Genomic DNA, 18,780 nt, shown 5'->3' on the forward strand with positions numbered 1-18,780 from the left:
CCCAAGATTTCAGGAAGAGGCCTTTCACACCACCTGCTACTTGATCATTTTGGCACTACAGGGGTAGGCATCAGGGTTGGGATAGAAAAAAGTGTCCTTTTTAAAGGCAATAAGAATGGATGAATAAGTACATGTATAAATGCCTTTCCGAAGGAGGAGAATGACTTCAGACAGTATTTTACTATGGCAGGCATCTATTTTCCATACTGTTGTGTGGATTGTTATTTGATGGTGGTATGTGTGGTAGTGAGGAGAAGATGATTGCTTGATGGTTCTGCCTGGGCATCAAAGAATAGGTGTTTGTATGTATATGTCTCCTCCGTGTCTAGGAATTCCCACCTGGGGTAGGGTAGACTACAGTACCATACCCTCCAACATTTCTCTGATGAAAATAGAGACTTCCCATTCCATATTGATAATTTTACTATTTATACCCCACACATCTTACTGAGTTGCACTAGCCACTCTGGACAGCTTTCAATATATATAGAAACAGAATTAAACATTAAAAACTTCCCTATATAGGATTGCCTTCAGACGGCTTGGGTGTCGGATAACTCCATACCCTCCAACATTTCTCCAGTGAAAATAGGGACAGCTTAAGGAAAAGTGGGACATTCCAGGATCAAATCAGAAACCAGGACAGCTTCTCTAAATCAGGGATGTTCTTGGAAAATAGGGACACTTGTAAGGTCTGCTGTACATATATATCTCCATATTAGGGCTGGGCGATACATAGTTTTCAACATTGTGATACAGTGGTGCCTCACAAGATGAAAATAATCCGTTCCGCGAGTCTCTTCGTCTAGCGGTTTTTTCGTCTTGCGAAGCAACCCTATTAGCGGATTAGCGCTATTAGCGGTTTAGCGGCTATGAAAGGCTTAGCGGCTAAAAGGCTATTCGCGGCTTAGTGGCTTAGAAAAAGGGGGGAAAGGGGGGGAAATCGCAAGACTCGCAAGACTTTTTCGTTTTGCGAAGCAAGCCCATAGGGAAATTCGTCTTGCGAAGCGCATTGAAAAACGGAAAACCCTTTCGTCTAGCGGGTTTTTCGTCTTGCAAGGCATTCGTCTTGCGGGGCACCACTGTATATTATCCACTAAACATTGTGCTATACCAATATATCACTAGGTTTGAAATAAGGATGTAACTATATAGAGGTGAATGGGGTAATGTCCTAGCAACGTCTACTACTTAGGGGTCTGAAACTGATACATTTTTACTTACTTTTAAGTATTTTACTTACCTTTAAGTATTGATACAAATGATATTTTATAGTACAGAGCAACAGGGGCAGAAGAGATGACCAGCTTCACAGTTCTTCACACACACACACTGATTTGCGATATATTGCGATTATGAAACTGTTATCATGATGTGAACTTCAGTACATCGCCCAGCTCTATTCCATATCTCATGTATTTATGGTATTTATAACAAAATTCTAAATAAAAGAAACCCAAAAGGTTGTATCTAGTTGTTGCCCTGTTATAAAGGCTTTTGTTCTTGTGAGAGATGTTGACTATTGGAGGAGGAGGAGGGAAAAGCAATATGTTGCTGATTTCTCCCTCTTTCTTGCAGTCCCCAGTGCCCCCTGAAAATCTGTTCTGGACAGTCCACCAACCCTCATAACTGATTTTCAGGGGGTCCTGCAGGCTGCAGTGTAAAAGGGACTGGCAAGAACTTCCTTCTGTCCTCTGTAAGTGGGTGTCTCTCTCTGGAGAAACAGCGCTAGGAGGACCATTGTCAAATAGGGAACTGGCATCAAATGGGTTTGATGTCAGTTGGTTAACCAGGCTCTTAAGCAATGGTTCGATCCTCAATTAGGATTATTGTCAGTAAACCACATTAAACCACAGTTCTCCATTTTGGAAATATTTAGGAACTGGGTTTAGTTTAATCAGGTCTGCCACACTTTCAGAAAGGAAAATCCCAAAATATCCTGTGTGTTCTATTCAGAAAGAGTTCTGTTTAGGAGATAGTTTGTGGTGAATAGGTTTTGATGGGTGACTTTCACATGCATTATAGCCAATGGCATGCTAAAAAATTACTTGACTCTCTTCCCCCCATTCCCCAACCCAACTATGAAATTAAAAAGAAACTTTTTTTTTGTCATGCTCTGTAAGCTGTATGACAAATTTGCTATCCCACTTAGGCTACTGCAATAAAATGTATAGTGTATATAAATGGAAGTCATGTAAAAAGAGGTATTCTGAGTAGCTTCTGCCAGGAACTTTTATTGGTTTCATATCTTAGTGTGACAACACTAGGAGCTGAAGAGAGCTCTTTCTGCCTGCATAATGGTTATATAGAGAATACAAAGTGGACCCTTTCAGGGAGAAACAGATTAATGATAGTGGATTCTCATTTTTATACTATACCTTGTAGTGTAAATATCAGTTCAGTGATATTTCTTTAATAATAATAATAATAATAATAATGAATGTGCATTTCCTTTTCTAACTTAACTTTTGAAAATACTGTGTTTGATATTACCAGAAGTCATTATGCAACCTTATTTATTTTGTGTGACACTAGATTATGCAATCTAGAGCCATTGGACTGTGAACATGAAAATGCTCTGAATGGAAACAATGCTAAAAATATCTTTTATATCACATGGGAAGATCATACATATAAAATGTATTGTTTACAGAATAAAGGCAACATTTTCTTGGGCAGTTGAAACTGAGCTTTTATTTGTGTGAAGGACAGCTTATCTGAGACATATTTTTTCAGACTGGGGGAGCAGAATTCAGCCCTTCTGTCAATTCATGTACAGATATGTAATTAGCTTTGGTTTCTCCAGTGCCAGAACAAAGATGTAAACATTTCTTCTTCTTCTTCTTCTTGCTTGACAGAATTACAAAATAAAAGTTGTATCTGCAAAAGGGGGGGTCCCAGAAGCATAATAGTGGAACATAACATGACAAATTAGAGCAGGAAAGGCACATATAGATGTGCTCTCAGTGGTGGTTCAGCTCCAGGTTGTGAAGCTCTTCTGTCTTCCAAAATTTGCATATTCCAGACATGCTTTAAGACCTTTTCCCAGGGATGTAAAGTTGATTTCAGCAGTTGTATCTTGAAGACTGGTTTAAAATGTATATTTTTAACATATCTTAACTTTTTTTATAAAAAATTGTTCTCCAGGTTTATATAGATAAGTGCATAAGGCAAATAAAGTTTCTATCCCTTGTTTTGAATATAAATCACAAACAGCTGCTAAAGATGCAACCACTTTGTAAGGGCATTACATAATATGGAAAGACAGCTATAGTATAACAATACCGTATAGTAAAACATAATTGGAGGAACTGGGTTGTTCATATTCTAGTAAATGCAAGTCTCCTGTAAGATCAGCTTACTCAAGTCCAGCTTTTTCTCCACTGTTGGTTTCAGCCTGCTTATTTATATCTGTCGGTTCTCCTTCAGTTCAGCCTGTCTTGTCTTAAGGAACGACTGTGTTCTATGTTAGACTACTCTAAGCTGGGACTAACAACCCAGTAATAGTAAAACAGATAGTTGAACAGAAGATCATTCCTATGTACCTCAGTAATTCACTTTTGTCAGTAACATTTACCTTTAAATGGGTGAAGTTCACACTTGTCCTTGCAATAATGCCTGAGTAAGTCCAAACTCATAGTATCAAACAGTAGCCCAATAGAAATTACCTATTTATAAAACAGGTGTGGGGAACCTTTGACCCTCCAGATATTGCTGAGCTATAACTCCCACTACCCCTGGCTATTGGCTGTGTTCGCTGGTGGGAGTTGTATCTCAGCAACATCTGGGGTGATTGGGTGTCCATGACTCCCCACACCTTATATATAGAGATACAACACAACTTACCATAGTTTTCCCCTAAATGCACACTTGTTAAAAATTTGCATTACAGTTGGGCACAATTGTTTTGAATGATTATTATGATAACAAATCCATTTACAAAGTATACCAGCCTTGTTTAACTTTAATTTTAAATGCCCAATTCTATATTAATAAAATCGTTATTTTAAGATGCATGGAATGATCCTATTCCAGCTTGGATTTTTCGTGGCAAGCTATGTAAATACTTCAATAGTTTTGTCACATGAGCCTGTTCAGTTTCGATGTCAGGTGGCTTAATGTGACATATGGGCAAAGTCCAGCATGCAATATATTGCTGAGAGATACCACAACTGTGGGAGAACAGTTGTAACTTCAAGCAATTGCTGCTTCTGTTGTTGTGTGAAAAGTTCCTTGGGACAGGATAGCCTTTTTGTTAGGAAATGAATCCTTGGGCTTAAACTGAAGAACAAATAGGTAGTTTACATCAGTTTATTGTTCATTTAAAATATTTGTCTCCAAATCTAATCAGATATATGATTCTCATAACCTTTCTGTGGTTCCTTTTTCAGGTGTTGTGGCCACTATCTACACTGGGAGTGAGCACTGGTGTTTGTTAGAGCAATATCTTTGACTGTCAACTCCATGCACACCCACAGTACAATGACCAGTTCTCAGGAGCCCCTGAGCTGGTCTTCCTCTACGACTGTGATCGCCAAGACCCTCAATGAAGATAAAGATTTCGCTAGGATGCATGGGGAACATATACCCAGTGGTCTCCATCCTTCATCTGAGATCATAGAAGACGTACGAGACAAGGGCTTACTTCATAGCAATGCATCAGAGAACATGAGCAGTCCAGTTGCCACAACAGTATTGACCAGTGTAAGTGAGGATTCCAGGGACCAGTTTGAAAACAGCGTGCTACAGTTAACGGAACAGGATGAATTGGAAACTACCGTTCATCAGGGCACCAATGATAATATACCTGGAGAGACCAACAATGGAACAGAAGATATCAAGATCCAGTTCAACAGATCAAGTAGTGGAAATGGTGGATTTCTTGAAGGACTCTTTGGTTGTTTGAAGCCTGTATGGAATATTATAGGGAAAGCTTACTCCACTGACTACAAGCTGCAGCAACAAGGTAAACCTAAAAAGTCAAACCATGTATTTTTGTGGCTTTAAAAATGTTCTCAGATATAAAGGAGGGGAAAGTATAGCCTCCCAGAGTGTCATAAAATTGCAGTAGCCTCAATCTCATCTATTTGAATTTATGGATTAATGTTTCATATCTGACTTACCAGTGCTTTTTTTCTAGAAAAATAGGTGCCAGTACTCACCATGAAGTTGATAACACTAAGTGTCACACTTTTTAACAAAAAGAAAAGAGGTGCCGATACTGTGGACCCTTGAGTATCCCCTGAAAAAAGCACTTCCACTCACCTTTCATAATGTCTAAAAATAAGGCAGTCCTGAAACCAAATAGCAATTTCTGCTATTCTGTGTTGCTTCTTGTATTGGGTCATTTATTGGACACCTGTAGCAGTGGTGTAGGATTGGTTGTCAATGCCCGGGGTGGGTGTGCCGGGCAGGCACCAGCCCTTGCCACTGCTACAGTCCCACCCCCACCAGAGCAAAGCGGGGCCCTGCTGAGTCACCTGCCCTCCTGTGCAGGGGGAGATTGAATGGCCGACAGTGCCCTTGGTGGGCGGAGAGGAGCGCCAGACTGGGCTGCACTGGGGTTGCTTGCATGGTTCACGCCCCCAGATAAATTGTGCGCCCAGGGCCCCCCAGCACCGCCTACACTATGCCCCTGATCTGGGGCATTATTTTTCTACCCTGGGATGGGAGGGGGGATGTGGGGATGACTGCATGCAAAATCTCTTCCTAGGTGTGGCAAGATCATATTCTTAGTTGTTCTTAATAATCTTTAAAGCAGGGATCCTCAAACCAGATCAAGAAACAAATAGTCTGAGCTCCTTAAAATGTGAATAAAGCAAAACAAATGTGCATTTGTTGTGCATGGAAAAGCTGTGCTTGTGGGGCTGATTTGTGGGGAAGAGCTCCATGTACAGTAGGAATGAAGTTGACTATCACTTGTGCTCTCAAATGTTTGGTGCCCCTTGTAGCATCACCCCTGAGCACTAAAGGCAACTTCCGAGTCAGATATCCCTTACTTTGCTGACTTCCAGTCTGGAAGCACTTCCGGTCCAAAGCACCTCTAGGAGTAGAACATTTGGGATATTTAGGTTGAAGAGATACAGTGTTTGTCCTTCTATCTCAGTATCTTTATTATGGGAATGCTCACCTAGTTATTTCCTGGGAAGCTTAACAGCTAATGAAAGCACTAGTGTTTTTTTCCCTTTTAAAATACAATATTATCTAGATGTGAGCATTTTGCATGCTAGCAAAGTTCAACAGGGCATCAGACTACAAAGGGACTAACTGGTTGATTACTCTGAGGCTTGACAAAAGGTAGCTATAGCAGTCAGAATAACAATGCTTGTTTCTTATCAGATACATGGGAAGTTCCTTTTGAGGAGATTTCTGAACTTCAGTGGTTGGGCAGTGGAGCGCAGGGAGCTGTTTTCTTAGGGAAATTCAGAGCAGAGGAGGTGGCCATCAAGAAAGTGAGAGAACAGAGTGAAACGGATATCAAGCACTTGAGGAAGTTGAAGCATCCCAACATCATTGCTTTCAAGTAGGTCATACTTTGATTATCTTGACTCTACAATAATGTTGTTTTTTTGGACTCATATGCTATATGTCTTCATGTCCTGCTAAACTGTGTTGTGGGTGGCACTGTGGTCTAAACCACTGAGCCTCTTGGGCTTGCCAATTGAAAGGTTGGAGGTTTGAATCTGTGCAACGGGGTGAGCTGCCCCAGCTTTTGCCAACCTAGCAGTTCAAAAGCATACCAGTGCAAGTAGATAAATAGGTGGGAAGGTAAATGGCCTTTCTGTGTGCTGTGGCACTCATTGCAGTGTCCTGTTGTGCCAGAAGCAGTTTAGTCATGCTGGCCACATGACCTAGAAAGCTGCTGTGGACAGACACTGGCTACCTTGACCTGAAAAATGAGATGAGCGCTGCACCCCATAGTCGCCTTTAACTTAACAGTCAGTGGTCCTTTACCTTAAACTGTGTTCAGGTTACAATGGTCTCCTTCTGTCCTCTAAACAGTAGTTCTAGCTGGAAAGTCTCAACTTCAAGATTATTTCTTTAGCCATGCCTGCTGATGGTAAAACAGAATCCTTATATTAATTGACTATCCTCAGATGATCAGATATTGGTGAGTGAACAAGCTGGCAAGTGTCACTTAATAGTTGCTTCCTTTTGTAGTTTCCAAACAAACCAGGATATTAAACCAGCTTTAAACTAAGGCTTCATATCCTTGCTTGTTTGGGAGCCATTAGCCATAGTTTCCCAGTATATAAATGGAAACTGTAGTAAACTGAAACTTCCTGGCTTGCTTCCAGTTCATATGAAGGGAGGAACAAAGTTGCTGTTTATGGATGCATGGTACAGTGGTAACTCTGGTTGCAGACGGGATCCGTTCTGGAGGTCCATCCGGATCCCTAGGTTTTCGCAACCAGAGAGACCGCTTCTGCGCATGTACGTGTGGCAAAAACCCAGAAATATACTTCTGGTTTTGCCGGTTACGTATCCCAAAGTTTACGTAACTGGAGGGATACATAAGCGGAGGTATGACTGTAGTTGGATAACATGCTTTGTATTCTGTGGAAGCCTGAGTTCTTCCCAATCCATTATTGCAGCAATTTTTAAAAAAATTTTCCCACTCCTTTCTTTGTGAAAACTTTATTGTTATTTGTGGAAAGAGTTTTAATGTGAGTTAATTCAGCAGCATTTCATCCTCCTTATTCTGCCCCAAGACCCTGAATAATAATCAACACTACCTCATGAAATTCAATTTTAGAATGAAATAGAATGTTTAGAATGAAATAGCTCTGGGAAGACATTTCATTATTCCACTTACTATTCTGGTACATATATGACCAATTAATTGGTGGATAAAGTGAAAATAATGTGAATTTATTTGAAGGCTAGAATATGAATATGAATAAATTAAAAGAAAGAGTGATTTGGTCTCAAGGTGAGAAGTACTTTTACTGTCCAAGAGAATTAGCAATGGACAGCACTTTTCATTTTGTTTCACTTGCATGTTCTCATTATTATAAATGTTGTTGTTGTTTTTAATCTATAGTTCTTTTTTATTCCAGGGGCGTTTGTACTCAGGCACCGTGCTACTGTATAATAATGGAGTACTGTGCTCATGGACAGCTGTATGAAGTGTTGCGAGCAGGTAGGAAGGTCACACCTCGCCTGCTTGTGGACTGGTCAACAGGGATTGCTAGTGGAATGAACTATTTACATCTTCATAAAATCATCCACAGAGACCTCAAGTCGCCCAAGTGAGTTGTTAGCATGTGGGGAGTGTAAGACAGAAAATGAGATTTGACCTAAATTGTGGTTGTGAGTTGGAATTACATTCAAACTTTATTCCCCATTTTCCCCTTTTTTTTCTTTTCAGTGTATTAGTTACTCACAATGATACAGTAAAAATTTCAGATTTTGGTACTTCTAAAGAACTCAGCGATAAGAGTACAAAAATGTCCTTTGCAGGGACTGTAGCTTGGATGGCGCCAGAGGTGATTCGCAATGAACCTGTCTCTGAAAAGGTGGATATTTGGTGAGTAATGCATTAATAAGTACTTGTCAGTTTCAGTGTTTCCAGCAGAACTTCTGAGACAAACTATGTTCTCATGACTTAGCATCACTAGCAGCTTTGCTTTAGAAGATCTGAGCCTTAACCCCCTTGTTATATACAGTTTTTCTGATTTTTATCTCTCTCATTTTCTATCAGGTCATTTGGGGTAGTATTGTGGGAGCTTCTCACTGGAGAGATTCCATATAAGGATGTCGACTCCTCAGCCATCATCTGGGGGGTAGGCAGTAATAGCTTGCACCTTCCTGTGCCCTCCACTTGTCCAGATGGATTCAAGATCCTTATGAAGCAAACATGGTAAGGGTTGTTCTGTCCACACTGAGCCCAGCTGGTATTGTGCACACTCCTCTTCCACCCCCAGTACAAAACGCCACAGTATGCCCACAAAATGAGAGTGAGGGATGAGATCTCTGTCTGCACTGACTAGTAAGATACTGGCATTAACACTGTGATACTACAGTCTGTTCTTTTGTAAAGCACAGTTTAGAATAATACATTGGCTTGGGGGAAAACAACTTATTCAAGTGTATGAACTGATACGAATGCATTATGGTTGCCGCAGACAGTAAGGTAATAAGTAGAAGCCATGCCTGCAAAGGAAGAATGGGGACACACTTCGAATACGCTCCTAATACTTCCTTTGTGACCATAATTCAGCACTTTTTTGAATTTGGTGCCCTTTTCTTTTTCCACCATAATTGTGCCAGTAGCTGGAAAGGAAGGGATGAGAAAGGAGAATAAGCGAAGATGCTTCTGAAATGGATGCGTGGAAAATAACAAAGTGAGAGGATATAGTGTTCATATCTAGCTAATAATCTTTCTACATTAGTGTTACATTGAGGGTTCTGGTTTGCCTTGCCAGATATGGGAGGGGGAATAAGGAAACTGACATTTATGTATTCCTGATTGCTGCCTCCTTTGTTTTTCTTTAGGGGGTGGTGGTATTCTAATAGGCAGTGAGAAAGGCCTATTTCGAATGAAACCATCAGTTAAAATATTCCAAATAGTTTTTTAATTATGTTTGCATGGTCTCTCCTGTCTGTTTTTCTTTAATTTGTCAGGCAAAGCAAGCCCCGGAATCGGCCCTCTTTTCGACAGACGCTTATGCACCTTGACATTGCATCTGCTGATGTGTTGGGTACCCCTCAAGAGACTTATTTCAAGTCTCAGGTAAATCTCTTTTTTTTCTAGCACCAGATTGTATCGTTGGCTTGCCATGTGTTCTTTAATAAGACTTGTATGGTAGGAATAGGAAGAGAAAAGCACAGGCATTCATTTATGAATCTCTTCCCATAATGCACCCCAAAGCAATTTACAATATAATAACATAATTGTAAAAAAAAGCAGTAAATAAAAAACAACAGCACATACATAAAATTAATTCCATTCCAAGCTAGATACCAGCTGGGATGAAGATTTTAAAAGGCTTGTTGAAAGAGCAATATATTTGGCAGGCATCTAGAAGATAATATAGAAGAATCCTGTGTGATATACAGTAAGACAGAGTTCCAAATGGTAGGCGCACAAAAGGCCTGATTCCAACATTGTGCAGAATGGACCTCCTGATAAGATGGTGTCTGCAGGGTGCAGATTTTGTTCCAGTGAAATATTAAAGTAAAGCATCTTTACTTAAGTGATCAAGATGTCTACTGTATTTTAGTGCAAATCCACAGGAATTGTGGTGTGAAATCTAAAGCCAAATAAATAGTTGTTATTATATTTTCTTGAGTATTGCATATTCTCCATGTCGTCTTGGGCCTGAAAAGCAGTTGGCTACGGATTTGAGAAGAAATTGAGCTGTTCATAGGTTTGAAATGGCAATCAGTTTTATAGGCTAGGAGAGATTTGCAACACACATCTGTACTTAATGTTAGAATTTCAGCTAAAAAGATGAGTCCCTGGTCAAGCCTGGTGATCAGATAGCTTTGCGGCCTCCTACCACAAAAGTACTGTTGGAATAAAGAAGCGTGGGTTTCTGGTTTAATATGTTAAAGTAGTTCAACCCTTTATTGTGCAGTTGTCACTGCCATGAGTTATGCTGTGTCTCCATCTAAATTGCTTTGGCAGGCTGAATGGAGAGAAGAAGTAAAGAAGCACTTTGAGAAGATTAAAAGTGAAGGAACTTGCATACACCGGTTAGATGAAGAACTTATTCGTCGCAGAAGAGAAGAGCTCAGGTCTGTTGACTTTCAGTGCGTGAGAAGAGCTTTGCTAATTCAGATCAATTAACTATCCTGTTTCCACCAAGAGACTGCCAGATATTTCTGGGAAGAATGCAAACAGGACATTCAGACTGCTTCTGACCATGGATGTTCTGTTTAGCTATCATAGCTAATAGCTGTCAATAGTTTTATCTGTCAGTAATTTGTCAGTAATTTCTTTTTAAGGAGATAAGCATCCTGTTGCAGGAAATTCCTTATGTTAACTATGCCCTGCATAAAGAGATAACTTTTGTTTGTTTGTTTGTCCTGAATTTACTGCCAATCTCTTATCCTGGGTGACCCTGAATTATGGGAGAAGGATCTTAACAGAGTTCTCTTTAGTGAGTGCTTCATTCATATCTAAACTCTGATTTTTGTTTTATTAGATTCAGATACTTTCAACATTTGCTCATCTTGGAAGTGGTAGATGAGATGTTTAATTGAGAATAATTCTGCATAAGTACATCTATTAAGCTTCCCTTTTGCCTGTACAAATTGTCCCTTACAGGAAAAGCCACTCACCTGTAGCTCTCCTTTCTTTTTCATAGGCATGCCTTGGACATTCGTGAACATTATGAGAGAAAACTGGAGAGAGCCAATAATTTGTACATGGAGCTCAGTGCCATCATGTTACAGCTGGAGGTTCGAGAAAAGGAGCTCATCAAGTACGCTCATCCACATAGATGTACCTTGTAGCCATGCAGATGACATAATTAGAAGCAGGGATTCATAGGTTTTCCGATTGTTCTAGATTAAAACAACAACCCCATAATGATCTGTTTCGAGATCTGGATGACTGACAAGCGTAATTTGCTTCAGTGGCAGGAAATTGTGTTCTCTTTGTGCTTCCCTTACATAGTGCAAGAGAACAATCGCCATTCCTTAGTATTAACTTTTTCCATGGATCTGCTCCAGACACTTCTTTTTCTAATCAAGATTGTTGTGGGGAAAGCTGCTTATTTTAGAACACAACACTTCTATTGCACATCCATGTTTTTTAATCTTGATATGAAACACAACCAACACTTATGGTCACATCAGTTGTTGCCTAGATCAGCATATTCCAACCTCTTCAGATGCAGACCCACTTTTAACCTAAACATACTGTCAGGGAACTGACATCGGAGCGAGAGGTGAAGGGGAGGCTCCCAGATGATGCTGGCGAAGGACCCAGCAGCAGGGGGAGAAACAGCTCAGTAGAGGGGGAAGCCAATCAGCGCAACACCCGGGATAAAGGGGGGCAGACGGGGGAATTGGAGAGAGGGCTCCAGGACTCTTCACTGGACATCAGTGAGGAGAGCCCAGGTCCTCCGATACCCACGCCTTCCCTGCGCAGAAGACTCCCGCGCAGTGAGAGGAGGAGGAGACTGGGTGTCAAACAACATTTATGTTGGAAGAGGTTCAAGAAACGCCCACTGACGGATTCTGCCAGTGACTGAGGCAGCCACGATGAGAAGGGGCTGAGCAGTCAGAAAGGTTTAACAAGGCAAATTAACTGAGAAAAGCACCAGTTTACGCACGAGTAACTCATACCCATTACACATGCAAGCAACATGGGGTGGGAATGCAGGTCTAATTTTATTTTGTTTACCATATATTTGTTTGGTGGTAGTGCTGCTGCTGTTATTGCTCCCTTTAGATCAGGCTCTACCTAGTATTGGGTCCCATCTCCCCAGTTTAAGACAGTGGCCTAGAGAATAACTAGGTGTCCCCCCCCAAAAAAAAAATGCTGACATGAGCACTCGCGTGGACAACAGATTGTAATATTTATTTATTATTCTTTTGACTTGGGGAAATTGCAAATATACTAAAAAAATTCATTTTATAATGAAAAGATTACAAATTTCATTTTTAATCCATGTGCAGGCGGGAGCAAGCTGTGGAAAAGAAATATCCTGGGACTTACAAGCGTCACCCAGTCCGACCAATAATCCATGCCAATGCAATGGAAAAATTGATGAAGAGGAGAGGAGTCTCGCACAAGCCTGGAGGCCAGACTAAACGGTGAGACAAATAACAAAAACATGTTCAAAGGCTTTTCATAATTATGTGCCTATATCTGCAAAATGAGGAAGCCACATCTGCTAGGCTCAGCATCCATTATTGCACAAAATGACTGATTACTCAAGTGGCACTGACAAATCTTCTGGTGTGTAGCATCCTTGAATTAGACATTAATCTATAAGATGGGATATGTGTGTCCTTGATTATGATCACCAATAACATGGAAGTTTTAGTAATGTAGAGCAGGTGCAATTTAAGAGCGGAATGTTGGACCAAACAGTTTTATCAGTGGTCATTTAGGAATCTCAGAGTACCCAATGCGGCTTTTATATCAGAGAATGATTAGCAAAATGGTCATCTGATATTTGGCCTGGATTAAATGTACTAAGGGGTTATCTAGACAGCTTTAATTCTGGAGATTGGTTGCGGCATTTCAGCATTTTTGCTCCTTGCCGTTTAGAATGAGGAGTTCATCAGTATGTACTGATCTGTTGATAGTGGGTAGTGTGAAACCACCACAGATCTGAGAAGTAAATGCCTACAAATCACAGCTGGGCTTTTGTAGCCAAGCATTTTTTTAAACCAGTGCTTTAGCATAATGCTACAGCTAATTCACATTGCTACAAAACCTGTTGTTGCAAACTGGTAGTCATAGGATTTATTCTATATTCACCTAAATTATTAAGCAAGCAACATGGGGTGGGAATGCAGGTCTAATTTTATTTTTTTAAGGCAAAAAGTCAAGAAGCCCACTGGATGTATGCATGCCTTTGGTTCACCTCAATGCTTCCGCCAATTCCGAATTTTATTTTTAGTTTACCCTATGTGACCTATAACAAAACCTGTGTTACTTCAATGTCATCTATCAATAGGCATGTTGACAAAAAATGAAGGAAATAATGTGAAAAGGAAATAATGTGAAAATCTTCATAGATTTTGCATATGTTAATTCTAATAGAGAGCATGCTGGTTTTTGTATCCTTTCTCAGGCCTGACTTGCTGAAGACGGATGGCATATCCAGCACTGAAGTGGCTCCTAGTGGCTCTCCCCTTTCAGGAAGTCCAAAGATGTCAACCCTCAGTAACAAAGGACGTTACCGTAGCAAACCACGCCACCGGCGAGGAAACAGCAAAGGCAGCTACAATGATTTCACAGGGATCTTGAAAAATCAGTCAGCTCAAGATGACTTGGCCCATCCATCTCACCATCATCAGCACCACCCCCATCATCATGGACATCACCCCCGAATGAACATCCATGGGCAGGACATAGCCAACTGTGCTAACAACCTTCGATATTTTGGCCCTGCTGCAGCCCTACGCAGTCCTCTTAGTAATCACGCCCAAAGGAGGATGTCTGGTTCTAGTCCTGACCTTATTTCTGCTGCTATGGAAGCTGATTCACGGAGAAATCTGGAGGAGAACGAGAATGGGGAGGGCGAGGCTAATCATTGGGAATGTTGTAAAGGAGATACATACAACCTTTGCCCACAGTGCAGGATGGGGACAAATACTGCAAATCCAGGACAGTCACTTGAGCCAGGGCTGGAGAAGTCTGAAGCACCACTGCATGCAAATAAGCAATTTCCTGGAAATAATGAGGAAGGTGAATTCAGCAGCCACAGATCAGTGTCTTCTCTTGGCTCATCGCATCCTGCAAGTACTCCAGGACTGCCGGGTAAAACACGACCCATCCCAAAGGTAAGATCCCTCCAACCATCCTGGAAGCAATGGACAGATTTACATTTTGCTGTTTTCTCATGCACCCTAAATTTCTTAGTTCTTTCTGTAGAATACTATCTGTCGAGTGCCAGCTCGACATCCGAAGAAATCAGTCTCACACCAAGATAGGTTGAAGAAATATGGCTGCTGGCTGCCTTAGAGCTACTGCAGCACAGCCTTTATTGTGTGAAGTCAGAAAGATACAAAATACAAGCCAAGCAACTTGTTCTCTGCCAGCAGATAAGGACCATCGCACTAGACCACGCGAGCATCAGGCCATGCTAGTTGACCAATCATTTGGGACAGCACGAGCTATTCACGCGCTGTTCATGCTCCAAGCAATGTCTCGTGCTGCAAAATCACTCTGCAATAATAAGAACTCTGCTCATGCTCTTATGTACAAGCAATCATTTTCCCACATGCCCTCTTTTCTTGTTTATATTATAAGAGGGACCATTAATCAGAATCATATTCCCATTACCTAAGCATTTATATTTTGCAACATAAATTCCCCTTGTAATCCCTGTGGTGGGTCGTGGTCGAAACCACCATGCAATACATTGGGAAATCAAAAAAGGCAAGCATTGAATACAACAACACATCATAATAAAATCAACAATACATGCAATTACAATCAATAATATTTTTCTTAACCATAATCCATTAGGTAACCAAGAAAATAACCAATCCCATGGATCAAAACCTTCAGGTGGATTCAAAGGATTATGGGTTATCATTCATTTTCCCACAACTATCTTTGGAGACTTCCGTTCATGAAAGTTGCTCAGGTGGTTGTATGCTTGTAAATAAGTGGCAAATAACATTGCCTTTAATCTTCTACTAGAGTGGAGATGACTCTTCAGAAGAAGAAGAAGGGGAAGTAGATAGTGAAGTGGAATTCCCTCGGAGACAGAGGTAGGACACTGACCTGCTCTATTTTTATCGTAATTGCTAAACAAAGGTTTGGTTTAACAAAAGGATGGGGAGTTAAAATTTTGGTGGGATGAGGAAGGGTTAATGGTTGGGTAATGTTCATGAGCTATGACAAAGGCAGGAGAGCAGAATTCTGGGGGGTGGAGATAATCTCCATTTTTTTTCCCTCCTGCCTTGGCGAATCTGTCAGTTAAGTGGTTTTTCTTCCCATTTTCTTTTCTATTCTGTCCTTCTGTGTTTGCTTGTGTGTGCTTATTGTGATCTGATTGTTTTTGTCATGAACATTACCCCCCCCCCAATGAATACTTCCTTATCCACCAAATCTACACGTCAGGTAAGACCAATCGTCCTTTTCATTGTAACATGATGAGAACTTAAGAGGGGTGACTGTAACATTATTTGTTATCCAGGTTCTTTGAACAGGGAAACAACCAGAAAAAAATAGCATAAAAACTCTCTATCCATGTCACATTTATACTGAAAATGTCTAGATCTGATCATGATAATCATGAGATGCTGCTTCTAATGTGTTTCCCCCACAGTTTTTTCTGGTATGCAAAAGCACAAGAGACTTATCTACAAAAATCTGGAAAAATTGCTAGCACAATTAGTCATGATTCTTTCCTACATAAAAGGCATACGCTACTTGCTTTTGGAAAGTAGGCAGGCTCTATGATTAAAAATTATTTTTTTTGTATATTTGTTTTTGACATTTGTAGTCTGCATTTAAGTTTAAAGAAATCCCCAAATGAGGTAGCAAAGAATAAAAACATTCCAAACAGTTGGGGGGAGGGAGACTTTAAAAGCCTATGAAAATTAAAAGGTTTTTGCCTGGTGCTAAAACAACATTAAAGTAAGAAAGAAAAGAATAAAAACAACAATATCTAAAAACAATACCTCCCTGAATGGTTAAAAAATAAGTAAAACAGCTAAAAATATAAAACTGCAGAATAAAATCATTAAGTAGTAAAACTTCTTCCATATTAAAACCAAATTGCTTCATTTCAAAAGTCAGACCTGAGCCAGATTGCAATGGATCTAGATAATCAGTATCATCTCAGGCTGTTTGGAGTTGAACAGCCACTACTCCCTCAAACATCATGTCCAAATAGTTATTTTCTGGACTGTGCCAGGATGTGTTCTGGGAAGAGGAGGGAGAATTCATTAATTAATTGGTTAAATGTAGATATGGTTAAGTAGGGTTGAGATAAATTTCCATTCATCCTTGATATTACGGAATTCGCTGGTGATCAGGCTCTATAATTATGTGCTCTGCAAAGTACTTCATTTTGTCAGTCCTAAATCTTCCAACATTCAGCTTCATTGGATTACTGAAGTTCCAGTGTTATGAACGAGGGGAGAAAAAATCATCCACTTTCTATGTGCCATGTATAATTTTATATACTTCTATCATGTCCTTTCTTGCTGACCTTTTATCCAAACTGAAAGGTTCCCTAATGTAACTTTTCCTCCAAGGGGAGTTGCTCCATTCTTCTAGTCATTTTGGCTACCATTTTCTGAACCCCTTCTAGCTGTACCATTCCTGGTGAGATGACCAGAACTGTATACAGTATTCCAAATAAGTCACACCAAACATCTGTATGATAACATTGTGATATTGTGTCAGTTTTATTATCAATCCCTAGGGATCCCTACCATTTTTCACAGCTGTTGCACATGGGGTGACCTCTTCATCAAGCTGCCCCCTACAACCCCAAGGTCCCATTTTTGGTCAAGTCACCAACTGTTCAGACCCTATGAGAATATATTTAAAATTTGGGTGGGGGGGAATTGCCCCAATTCTAGCTTACATTGAATTGCATTTGCCATTTTATTGCCAATTCTCTGAGTTTGGAGAGATACTTTTGGAGCATTTCACAATCCCTTTTTGTTTTAACCTCTCTGAGCAATTTGGTATTATCAGCAAACTTGGCTACTTTACTCCTCACTCTTAATTCTAGATCTTTTATGAATAAGTTAAAAAGCACAGATCCCAATATCGATTCTTGGGGGACTCCACCATTTTTATCCCTCTATTGGGAGAACTCTCTGCTTCCTGTTACTTAACCAGTTCTGATACACAAGAGAACCTCTCCTCTTATCCCATGACTTCAAAGCTTACTCAAGAATCTTTGGTGAGGTATTTGTCAAAAGCTTTTTGAAAGTCCAGGTATGCTATATCTCAACTGGACCTCTCTATCTATATGCTGCTTGACGCGCTCATAGAACTTTAATAGATTAATGAGACAGGACTTACCCTTGTAGAAGGCATGCCAGTTCTGCTTCAGCAAGACTTGTTCTTTTCCATTCTTGGTAATTTTATATTTAACAGTGTTTTCCACCAGTTTCCCCAGAAAATTGGCCTTCCCCATTGGATCGCTCTTTAAAAATTGGTGTTACATTGGCCACTCTCCAGTTTTCTGGCATGGAGGCTGATCTTAGGAACAAGTTACATATTTCCATTTGAAGTGATTTCACATTTGACTTCTTCAAAAACTCTCAGATGGATGCCATTCGACAGTTTTTATTTTGGTGGTTCCAGAATAGTCATAAACCAGCACTGTCTGCTCACTCCTGTACATTCTTTCTATTGTAGAGTCTAACTGGATTTACCTGTAACTGAACCTGATACCGTTTCTTCCAGAAAAACTCATAGAGAGCAGAAAAACTTTAGTGAGTGGTGTGGATGCTTTGCTCTTGGTTGCCCACAGCTTCTCCTCTTTGAATTGCCCCTTGAGTTTTTACCCAGGGGGTAGGGGAGAAAAGGCTGTTATATGCCACCACTATCATTTCTTCTTTGAACCAAAGTGAGAGTTCCTACCCTGTTGCAATCAAAGTGGTGTGGTCATTCCACCTACCTGTATGTGTCCTGGGTTTTTGCACTTCAAGGCAAAGGGCTCTTCATCTTGGGTTTGAATGGCCAGGATTTTTTGGCTGTTTTTTTCTAGTGTGATGACCAACATTGCTTACCTGTCTCTTAGCATTCTTGATAATTTTCACAGGGTTTCTTTTGATTGCTGAGTCAAGTCTTGGCAAAGGGACAAACTAGAGGTGATGCTGAATATATTTGTGCCACCAAGAATATGTATTTATTTATCTCTCTCTCTCCCAGAAAGACTAGTGTGTGGGGGGATCTGTCTGTGGAATCACAACATTCTACATTTCTTCATTGTTGCCACTGGCAGTGGATGGGTGGGGCAGAGAAAAATGTTATGATGTTAAGACATAGTTAAGTTTTACGAAATGTTATGGTGGTGCTGAGGTGTTAAAGGCAGATCGGCTTGTTTGGCCCCAAAACTGCACACCCTTGTTTTCCTGTAAAATATATCAGCTCATATAAGTACTTTTGGGGAG

At 40.4% G+C, this 18,780-nt stretch overlaps 1 protein-coding gene across 7 annotated transcripts in view; it reads left to right on the top strand.

Moving 5' to 3' along the window:
• Positions 1-18,780, top strand: part of MAP3K13 (mitogen-activated protein kinase kinase kinase 13) — a 44,454-nt gene that overhangs the window by 18,070 nt on the left and 7,604 nt on the right. For all 7 annotated transcript variants that reach the window (XM_083506376.1, XM_083506375.1, XM_083506373.1 and 4 more), the window contains 11 exons: positions 4,392-4,966; positions 6,340-6,523; positions 8,061-8,252; positions 8,372-8,530; positions 8,705-8,863; positions 9,628-9,736; positions 10,634-10,743; positions 11,316-11,432; positions 12,634-12,771; positions 13,761-14,472; positions 15,338-15,408. In XM_083506376.1, the coding sequence (XP_083362502.1) occupies positions 4,465-4,966; positions 6,340-6,523; positions 8,061-8,252; positions 8,372-8,530; positions 8,705-8,863; positions 9,628-9,736; positions 10,634-10,743; positions 11,316-11,432; positions 12,634-12,771; positions 13,761-14,472; positions 15,338-15,408 (2,453 nt within the window). In that variant the 5' untranslated portion in view covers positions 4,392-4,464. The remainder of the gene's footprint in view (positions 1-4,391; positions 4,967-6,339; positions 6,524-8,060; positions 8,253-8,371; positions 8,531-8,704; positions 8,864-9,627; positions 9,737-10,633; positions 10,744-11,315; positions 11,433-12,633; positions 12,772-13,760; positions 14,473-15,337; positions 15,409-18,780) is intronic.

Source organism: Podarcis liolepis (assembly GCF_965112155.1).
Source record: "Podarcis liolepis genome assembly, chromosome: 5".
Taxonomy (NCBI): domain Eukaryota; kingdom Metazoa; phylum Chordata; class Lepidosauria; order Squamata; family Lacertidae; genus Podarcis; species Podarcis liolepis.